Here is a 10,568-nt window from a genome sequence, read left to right as displayed (position 1 = left end):
AAGTGTGAAAGGTGGCTCATCCCCTCCTCCCAGCCGCCATCTTCTCCTGCACTTATCACCTCCTCTGGAAAATATGGTGCCTATCCCTCATAAACATGAAAGATGTGCCCTATCCTTTGGCTTAAACTCATTTGGAATAGTGGAAGCGAACATCAGCTATGATTTATTTTCCCCACTTAAGAGGTGTGAGATATATGACATTTCAATGAAACACTGTTGATTAAAAAAATAAAAATCTGGGTATGTACCCCTGCCTTCTTCCTATGTGACTTTCAGATAGAGTTATTAACTAAAGTAAATCTCCCAGTAGTGCTAAGGCAAAAAATGCACCGTGATCCACATGTGGTACAGTACAATACATTCTGTTAGTATTCAATAGCTCAGATGATACAGCCACTGGAAGCAAAACAAAGTATAAGTAAGAACTAACCAGACACATTGCATAGCCTATCTGATATTTCACAAGAGCTTGGCAAGAAGGATATTTGATTAATCAGTGCAAATGGGTTGGTTAAATGTTTCTTAATGAACTCAGTTAATCCAGGCATCAGCTGAAAGAGTCCAGCATCAGACTTTCTAAATAGCTTTCAATGAAAATGAAGAGTGAACTTCCATGACCTCTTTCAATGCACCTTTCAACGTACCATGACCTCTTTCTTTGTACCTTTCAATGTAAGGTACATTGACTCTTCAGACAAAAAGCTATTAAGGAAGGACTATTATTTATTATTTGATCCAGGTGTATTTGGGGGGGCTGCTAGATCAAGTGAGGGCGAAGGCCTGCTTAAAAGTATTTCAGCCTTTATAAAGGAAATTTTTAAAAAGAAAAAAAAGGAACATCACCGCCCTCTTTTTACATAATAAAGTGTTTTTCCTAAATCTGAATAGAGTTTCCCCAAGCCCTATGGACTATTACTATGGTCTGTAGACTAGGGGAATGATATCTATGTATTATATCAAAGGATGGGGAGGGTAGTGGTGGTTAATGAGGATGTATTGGATAGTGTGGGACCCGAGCATGACATAAATGGTATGAAATAAGGGGTGGAGAATATGCTGGTTTTGGCTGGGGTAGAGTGAATTTTCTTCATAGTAGCTAGCACAGGGCTATGTCTTGGATTTGTGCTGACAACAGTGTTGATAATTCAGGGATGTTTTCATTACTGCTGAGCAGTGCTTACACAGAGTCAAGGTCTTTTCTGCTTTGTCTTTGTCTCTTTGTCTCCTGTTCAACCTAAGAATTACACCCTTAATCTCATGGACTAACCAATTAATCCCATCAAGAATTACACAACTGAAATTCTTTCTACAGTCCCTCACACAAGCTCAGTCCTGTCCTCATCCCCGTCCAGGGCTGTGACTGGAGGGGTGAGGAAAGCCTTGTCCTCTCTCCCAAACTCCACCTTTTTGACCCTTTGGCTGTCATTACAGAGTATGTTGCAAGCGGTCAAAAGTGTGTGCCATACACACTCACATACTCACACACTACCAGACAGGCTTTGGCATAGATGGAGCATTGGTCTGACCAGGATTGTCTGCTGGCTTTTCCTACGCTCCTTCCGCACACATTTCCGGCTGTGTGTTGCTATATAATTTAGGATGTGTTTAATTCACCTAATGCCAGAGCTGATGAAGTGGGTGGACAAAAACGTAATTCTCCAGCAGGAAGTAAATTCTGGGTTTGTATTCTAGTTTTCATCCAAATACACGAATAATCTTTTGAAAACAAACAAACCAATCCTGTTTGTTTTCACAATTGAGTTTCAGTAAACAAAATCATCCAGTTTTATTCCCAAAGGTCATGTACTCATATGTTAACATTAAAAATGCTTTTTAGAAGTGAACAGAAGTGAAGTCCTTGCAGTACAGTTGCGGAGATAGTTTATGGGAGGTGGCTGGGTTCCTGTCCACCACTGGTGCATTCTCCTTGCCAGAGGAGAAGTGTGGAACAATGTTTGGAAATAGCGTCATTATTAAACAGCCCATTGAAAGGCTGGTAGGTGCCCTGTGGCAAAAAAAACCCCACCCCACCATTGGGTGAATCCTCTGTGTTAACTGATTGTGCTGGTTTTGGCTGGGATGGAGTTAATTTTCTTCATAGTAGCTAGCACAGGGCTATGTCTTGGATTTGTGCTGGAAGCAGTGTTGGAAATTCAGGGACGTTTTCATTACTGCTGAGCAGTGCTTACACAAAGTCAAGGCCTTTTCTTCTTCTCACCCCACCCCACCAGCAAGGAGGCTGGGGGGGGGCACAAGAAGATGGGAGGGGACACAGCTGGAATAGCTGACCCCAACTGACCAGAGGGATATTCCAGACCATACAACATCATGCTCAGCACATAAAGCTGGGGGAAGAAGAAGGAAGGGGGGGGTGTTTGGAGTGATGGCATTTGTATTCCCAAGTAATCTTTACACATGATGGAGCCCTGTTTTCCTGGAGATGGCCGAACACCTGCCTGCCAATGGGAAGTGGTGAATAAATTCCTTGTTTTGCTTTGCTTGTACACATGGCTTTTGCTTTACCTATTAAACTGTCTTTACCTCAGCCCATGAGCTTTCTCACTTTTACCCTTCCTATTCTCTCCCCCATCCCACTGGGGGGGAGTGAGCGAGCGGCTGTGTGGTGCTTAGTTACCAGCTGGGGTTAAACCACGACACTGATACTGTGCTATTTTGAGAAATTAACAACTTCTGCTTCTTGGCTAGTTTGTTAATAATTTCTGACCAGAATGGGAGGATGCAGGAGAGAGGATGTCCTTTTGCTGTTCAGTCCCACCTGTGATTTTTACAGGTGTTCAGGCTCCTCCGAGTGTTATGAGATCCCACTGTCCTCTCCTGGCTGGTACTGGCCATGCTGGGATTTTCATCTGCCATGAATCAGGGATTTGCAGAGGTCCAACATCTTGCTTTTTCCATCTTTTTTTTTTTAATGCCACTTAATGCCAGTATCACCATACCATCCAGTCTCCTTGAAAGCTGCTGGGCTCCTGTCTATTCCTCTTTTTGCCTCAAACTCATAAACCATCTCTCCCCATTTGTCTTGCCTGGAGAAATAAAGATCATTCCCTTCTGACGGCTGGACTTGGTGGGGATCGCCAGGGTCCAACACATTGCCAGCAGCCTGTGGGAGATCAGTATCTAACTCTAGAACCATGTCGTAAATATGGCTGAAGGAGTCCTCCTCTGGGGCTTTGCTCCCCAAGTCAACAGAGTCGTAGTCCTGCATGTCAACATGAGAAGGCACTGCTTCAAGCCTGGCAGTCTCCGATTCCCTTTGGAGAGAGGAGAGAAAAAGTGATGCTTACCCACATCCTGCTGCTGGGCTGTGATTTGGCCAAATGCTGGCCTATTACCCCAGAGAGGTACCTCTTTGCTGGACTCGTGGCAGGCTGACATCATTATTCAGAAGCATTCAGCATCAGAAACTATCATCTACTTGCTCTGAGCATGAAGCACCACATGATTTTCCCTCAGCGTGGAAAGCTGTGGGATGCTCTGGAACTAGCATGTGCCACATGCTGCCTCAGTGTTGTTGCAGTGGCAGCAAGCTGCTGGGCTGGCAGTGGGTGTCACACACAGCATGCGGTAGGTAATGTGGAGCTGTGCTAATCTCACTGCAGCAGCCTTACACGCTGTCTTTTAGCTCAGGGCTTCAAGACCAGAGGCATTCTGCTGTAGATAGGTCTCTGTGTCTGCTTTCCATACCCTGCACTCAGATTTTAGGAGGTATTTTCTATGAAAAGCACAGATAGAGACAAGCAAAAATCTTTATAGCTGTCTGTTGGGTTAAAGACTTCCTCAAGCAGGCAACTCTGTAGGACTATGTTTCATGACCATGCCTTAGAAAACACATGCTGAAATTTACCGTATTTTAGCATTTAAAAACTTTTAATGATGACACTTGTGGCGTATCTACAATGGACACCAGATCTCTATCCTGTTGAAGTGAATGGCCAAATTCCCCATGATGCTGGTGAGGCTGTGGTTTGTCCTGTGGAGGGAAGTGATTTCCCCTTTGGAGCTCTGTGTTCTGCAGTGACTCTGTGAGCTAGTGAGTGAAGGAGGCTGGCACCTTTTTTTCTGCTGCTTTACATTATTTTTACATAGGCTAACAGGAAACAGTATAAACTCCCTAGTAAGCAGACAGCAAGTCTCTGTGCCTTGGGGAATTTGGTGAAGGTGAATGGAGCAAACAGAGCCATTCCAGGACAAGTTATCTGACAGCAGAGTATTAACTCCATTATTATATTGTTGGTACCTGAACAACTCTCCTTCTGCTCTTCCTCCTCCCACCAAGAATTTGGAACAAACTTTGGGCAGATATTGTGAGAAGCCTCCATCAGAATGTTCTTCCAAAATTATGAAGAGGCAGATTGCACTGGGGATGCGCATGCAGGAAGGCACAGACCTCCCACCATACTGAGCCCACTCCACCAAGAGCTGTGCGGAGCCCTGCAGAATCCAGGCTCCCTGCCTGCTGCTCTCCTGCCATGATGCTCTGTCTTTGTGAGACAGCATAGCAATGCCTGAGGGACCATGAGTCTGCTTTCCTACTGCAAGCAAACACCATAGCAATATATGGCTCCATGCTGGCTCATTTATCCTCCTCAGACATGGTACATGTTCCAGAAGACTCTTGGGCCTTGATTAGACACTAAACAATTTGTCTGACTGGTTCTAACACAGCCCTACCCAAGACAGTTCTAGCTCCCCCCAAAATGTCAGCCAAAGCACAAAAAGGCACTTGCATAAAACTGTCTCCCCTTTTCTCCTCACCTGCTCCTCCCACACAAATTACATCTTTAGCAACACAACTATTCCAGCAAAAAAAAAAATCAGTGTTGGCCTTGATTGAGTCTGTGAGTTAAAGGCTGGGGGACTTCCCTGGGGTAAGAGCAACCCCTATGGATACTACTAATCACTCACCAGTGGGACTGAATGTCCAGTTACAAAGCTGTGCAAAAAGGAGTGCAAGTGAATATTGTTACCTGACTGCTTGTTTTTCCTGTTTGATCGTCTCTAATATGGCAGAAAATGCAGGTCTCCTGGTGGGGTTGTGATTCCAACAGGCTTTCATGCACCCAATCAGTCTGGCGAGGTTTGGAAAACCAAAATCATGAGGGATACCTCCTAACTCCGTGAATTTTAGAACCTGTTTTTATTTATCCAGACAACAAAAACAATGTCTCATTAGCTTTCTGAGAACTGGTGGCTGGATGTGCAACTTTGCCCTACAACAAACTTGCTAGCAATAAAAATGGTCTAGCTTGCACTGAATTGCATAATAATTGCATAACAAACAGTAATTTTTATGTGTTAATTGAAGTTAGTGGGAATAAATAGTTCCTTGAAAAGTGGTTTTGTATGGCTATTGTGTAAATTCTTTAGCAATGTGTTTAAGTTACACTTCAGCCTTTCATTACTGAAGGCAACAAACTGTGTTTCTTCTCTCTGCAGAGGGAATCATCTCCAAAAATGTTACGGGAGCCTAATAGCATTGAGATCAGTACTCAGCCATCACACCGAAGGAACAGGTTCAAAAGTCACTGTGGTGGAAGAAGGGACCAGGATGTTGACAAACTGATGGACAGACAGCACAGTACCATTAAATAGGTCTCTTGCCCTCAGGACCAGACTTAATGCATAAGCAAGGAAGGAGAGAGATTCCCATGAAGCCTGAACACTGCTTTCATATGGGAAAATAAAGATGAAAAGAAGAAGAGATTATGGGTAAAAATGCACTTTCCTGTCTAAGAAGGGAGTCCCATGACTAGCATTGCAGGTGCTACACTCAGAAGATTGTGGAATATTTCTCAGTCCAAATATTGACTGAATTACGAAGGAAATAATGACCTCCTGATATAGGCAACATCCACACTTGGGGTGGGAGTGGGGGTTTCTTTCCACACATGGAAGAGAAAATTGGAAAATGGGTCTTCCCATCCCTAGCAATGTTAGAGTTATAGAGAGGCTGATACTGAGTTTCCCCCCAAAACACCCTTACCCTCCTTACCTCCCTGCTGTTCAGTGAGTGGAAAGGTTTCAGTGGCTTGTACATGTGCAGGTTGGTCAACTGTGCTGTTAAAGCTTCCCATATCATAATCCCAAAGCTAAAGACGTCTGATGCTCGGGAATAGAGCCCATCATTTCTCACTTCTGGGGCAGCCCTATTGAAGAAGTGAACAGGTTGTTGGTCTGACATGTTTCTGTATACTGTAGAGCTGAGGAGCAAGGCAAAGCAGAGTGGTTCATGCTTTTCAGTGTGGATCCAGAGACTTCAGTTCATACTTTGCATTAGTGGCTATGGTTAAGTGTCTAAGTGAGAGAATAGAAGGGGGGGGGGACGACAATGGTGCCTCATGGGACAAATACCTAAGCTATTGAAGAGAAAGGGGGCACAAGGCACAGCAGCATTTTTTTCCATGTTCAGAGTTACAGAATTCAATTTTTGCCAGAATGTCCAAGTTTTCTGCTGGACAAAAAGCCACAAGACAGTTTCTCTGAAGCAAAGAAACACCCATGTTCTGCTGTTTGGACAGGTACAAGGTAGAAAGGTAGTTGTGTGGAAAACACAACTTTAAAAGAATGCCCCCAGGATTTTCCACATTTTCGTAGGAGCTGTAAGAAGCACGTGGATATGTGAAACAAGATGGTGGCTAAAGCTGTGGATGGAGAAGGTAGTTTGTGATAGGAAAATAGGCAGAAAAGAGGGGGGAAGTAAAACAACAATGCACTTACCACTTGGCTGCATCAGTTGGCATAACTTTGCGCACATAAGGCTCAAAGAGGTTGTCATCTGTCCCTAGATGTGGCAGACAGACTGCTCTTCCCCAGCGACCAACTTTTGCCATCACCTTTCAGAAGACAAGGGAAAGAGAGGGGGGGTTTAAATCCATAGCATTTATCCACTCTTCAGCAAAAGCAGCAAGAATTCAGTAGTTATAACAGTGCAGGGCTTGCTGGACAGTTTATCTGTGTTCTGTAAACAGTGACCAGCATCACTGCTTCCCAGTTCAGGGATGAGGAATGATGGATTGACCTGTAATGAGGGATTGACCTGTCTTGACACTCATCTAAGCTAACCTTTCAGAAGTTAAGATAGTCAATATAAACTTGTTATACAGCCTTCCTCACAGGACAGAGCTGAGCAACTCCAGAAAACAATTAGACACCTCTTCCCCAGAAATCTACCTTGGCATATGATGAATCTCTGTCTGGGGTGATTGCATTACCACCTGATTAAGAAAAAATGACTAAAGTTTTTGCAAACCTCCCTGTTCTAATGTAACTAAAAATGCATGCTTCAACATGTGACAAACCAAACTATGACTGTAGTGCTGTGCTCCATAGCATCCATCTGTGTGCACTTTCCTGCTCATTTGCCAAGGGCTGTCTTTGTACAGGGGTCTAGCTGGGTGGGATTAGATTGAGGTTACAGGCAGCAGTGGTCCAAGCAGAGTTAGGGAATAATCTGAAACAAGACAGGATGAGTAGAAAGAAAAAATACCTCTGGGCAACTGTGATCAGAGTTAATGTAAATGTAACTACACTGTAGGTCACAGTGTATGATCCTCCTGGAATGAAGATACGCCATGGCAGCAGCAACCTGCTCAAGGCAAGTGAGAAGTTTGACATCATCCATGCTAGGACTTGCAGCAACTTCTATTAGGGACTTTGGGTTGCCATCAAGAGGCTCAGAGATCTGCAAAAGGGATACGTGAGAAAATTAGGGAGAGGAGTCAAAGGGCAAATGCTTGCTAGCAAGTTATCACAAACAAAGCAGAGCTCTGCTTCCATATGTGCCCCTCACAGCAGTTTCCCATCTTCCAGGAGTGAATAGCAAGATGCCCCAGATCTGTGTGGTTTGCCTACATGTGTGATGTGCGGAGGTTCCTGTGCTAGCCCTGAGTAAGCAATGGGCAGAGCTTGAAGCTCTGCAAGCTGGGGGAACACACCCAAGTCAACACAGAATTAGCTTGTCTACATTCAGGAGAATGTGTTTAGTGTGGCATAGTGGGGATGATATTTCATCCTTATCTGATGGGTTTTCAAAACAACACCCTCCCCAGACACTACAAACAGTAGTACAGCAATCACAACCATGTACTGTAGCAGTGCTTGACGAGGGCACCACCTTGCAAAAAACTGGGAAGACACAAACTGGGACAAAGTCTCTGACTCACAGAGCTTACAGTCCATTGCCAGAAAAACAGCCCCTTTCTTTAATTTTTCACTCACTACTGTGCTGCTCTTTCAATCCCTGCTGTGGCTAAATGCTTTGTAAAACACTTTACAGTCTCTCAGTAGAAGCTGGCAGGTCTTGCCACTGCTGTTCAGCTCCTTGAATGCACGAACGGCAGAGTAGCCAACAGCGATTACCATGAAACACTTCATGCAGTTACAGCTACATGATGATTTCCCTACTCAAGGAAGGACTCAGCAGCAGAAAGACTGCAAAGATAACGGTCTCATTTCTCTATCTACCTAGAAGGATCCTCTTACATATTGTCTGGGATCCCACCTCAAGACATGACAAACCCAGACACCAGGTAATATGTCAAAGAAAATCCTTATATGAGAAGGGACTCTTTCCTCCACCACACTGGTATAGATATGCAGAACTTCTCTTTAATTTGGAATAATCGCTCCCGGTTAACATAAGAGCTGAATTATCCAGCAATGCCTTCATCATCTGCAGAAAGACCTCTCCATGGTATGGTAACTGATATTCAACCCTGGCCTGGCAGGCCCCTGGGAAAGGAAAAATCTATGATACAGTTCTGATGTGATTATGAAAGACAATTAATTATAGAGAAATAAGCCCATTGATAACAAGCTGAAAATCATTCTGCTGTGGACTTACACCTTCACCTCCCTTGCTTACAGGAAAAGTAAGAAGCACACAGATAACTACTAGTTCCTTATTACTACAGTGAATATACCTTTTCTGAGGTCTCCATCTCTGCTTTCTGAGAGAAGATAAATGACCTTTCTCTCCCTGCTTTGCTTTGGCCAGCTATTTTCACACGGGGACTGTACAAACAGAGACTTTCTAACAGGAGCAAATTTACACTTCATGCTTCCTAGAGCCTCTTGTTTCTGCCGTTGCACACACTAATGCATGCACACTTTCCACCATCAAAAGCCACACGAAAAGAGTATCGGAAGGTTGCAATTGCAAAATGTTAGAGATGCATGTAGAGACAGAGCTTAGGGACTGACTGGTTGGTGACATGATGTGCCTGAAAGCACTCCTGTAGTCACAGAGCTTGGGACAGACCTGAAGGCCCCGCACTGATTCCGGTACCTCATGGCCACATCACTACTGCTGTGGGACTGCTTTTATCATCACCTGTGGGGATCTCCTTGCGCTAACTCCAGAAATGACTGCTCTGGTGTTTCTGCTGTGGCTGAGAAAGGAAGAGAGTCATCTGTGTGATTGTACCTGGAGGAAGTGCTGGGGACAACTTCACCAGCAGACATCACCAACGTGTTTTATGATCTCAGATAATGAGGAGTCAACAGGTTTCATCGAGAAAAAAAAAAATGCTGTACCCACCCAAGGCATGGGAATAGTGTCTACACAAAATGACTCAGTGTTTTTATAGTGATAACCACTGAGTGAGAGAGATGAAGCCAGTAGCAGTCAGTCACGTAAAGCCATGTCTGCGTGATTATAACTGGAAAAATCACTGTACCAAGGGAATGTCAGACACATCTAAGTAAAAACATAAGCTCCTGGAAACTCTGAATCTGAGCTCAGAGCTGATTCCAAGGGAAATCAGACCAGTAGGATCACTAGGGACAACTCCACGACCTGCTGAGATGTAAAGAAGGGACATCTCAGTGCCATCAGCAGTAAAAGTTTATCAAAGAAGAAAATCCTATCCATACGCTTATACATGCTTTCTTAGAAATACTGTAGTGAGATGCCAGAGCATTCCCTTTACTAGGCGGTAAAGATTTACAATGCTGGCAAAGGACAAGAAACATTTCTAAAAAATGCTTAAGGTGATCAATATGATCTAGCTGCAGCAGAGGGCACCAGTCGCAACAACATCTGACTTCTTCAGAGCCCAGAGTAACCCTGCCCGGGGCAGTCCCCTCCAACCTGCAGGGTCCCTTGGAGGCTCCGGCAGTTCTGCAGGACTCCCCTTTGCATCTCTGCCAGGCTGCTTCCTTCCTCCAGCCGCTCAGCTTTGGGTCCTGCTTCAGTGCCGCTCTTCTCTGAGGGTGCTTACCCCAGCTCCTCTCTGCGCGATCCTGACCCACGCCGTGGCCGTTCCCACTCTCGCAGCTTGTGCTCTGAGCCCCCTTGGCACCCTCCCCTCCTTGCTTCAGGTGCCGCTGCCCCAGGTGGAAGGAGCCCCATCAGAAGTACACCTCCTTGCCTGCCCCACACCCTGTGGGACCTCCCCAGGGATGTGCCTGCCCCACGACCCCCACTCCAGGGCTTCCACCACTCCTTCCCATCCTCCACAATGACTGACGCCTGGAACTTGAGAGGTCGCGGCCAGTATGACTCTCATTTCATAAATCTGTCGTAAGACTCTCTACGAAACTCTGAT

The 10,568-nt window shown here is 45.0% G+C and overlaps 1 protein-coding gene across 1 annotated transcript in view; it reads right to left on the bottom strand.

The window, feature by feature from the left end:
• Positions 1-2,614: 2,614 nt before the first annotated feature.
• The window catches only part of LOC115348332, a 31,978-nt gene continuing 24,024 nt past the window's right edge, over positions 2,615-10,568 (bottom strand). Inside the window, exons 14-18 of the mRNA XM_030030853.2 lie at positions 7,508-7,702; positions 6,739-6,854; positions 6,014-6,167; positions 4,989-5,152; positions 2,615-3,272 (exon numbers count right to left, since the gene is read on the bottom strand). Coding sequence (XP_029886713.2) covers positions 2,927-3,272; positions 4,989-5,152; positions 6,014-6,167; positions 6,739-6,854; positions 7,508-7,702 — 975 coding nt within the window. The 3' untranslated portion in view covers positions 2,615-2,926. The remainder of the gene's footprint in view (positions 3,273-4,988; positions 5,153-6,013; positions 6,168-6,738; positions 6,855-7,507; positions 7,703-10,568) is intronic.

Source organism: Aquila chrysaetos, chromosome 11, assembly GCF_900496995.4.
Source record: "Aquila chrysaetos chrysaetos chromosome 11, bAquChr1.4, whole genome shotgun sequence".
NCBI lineage: Eukaryota > Metazoa > Chordata > Aves > Accipitriformes > Accipitridae > Aquila > Aquila chrysaetos.
The sequence above is the reverse complement of the archived record's forward strand: the minus strand, read 5'-3'. Positions and strand labels throughout refer to the sequence as shown.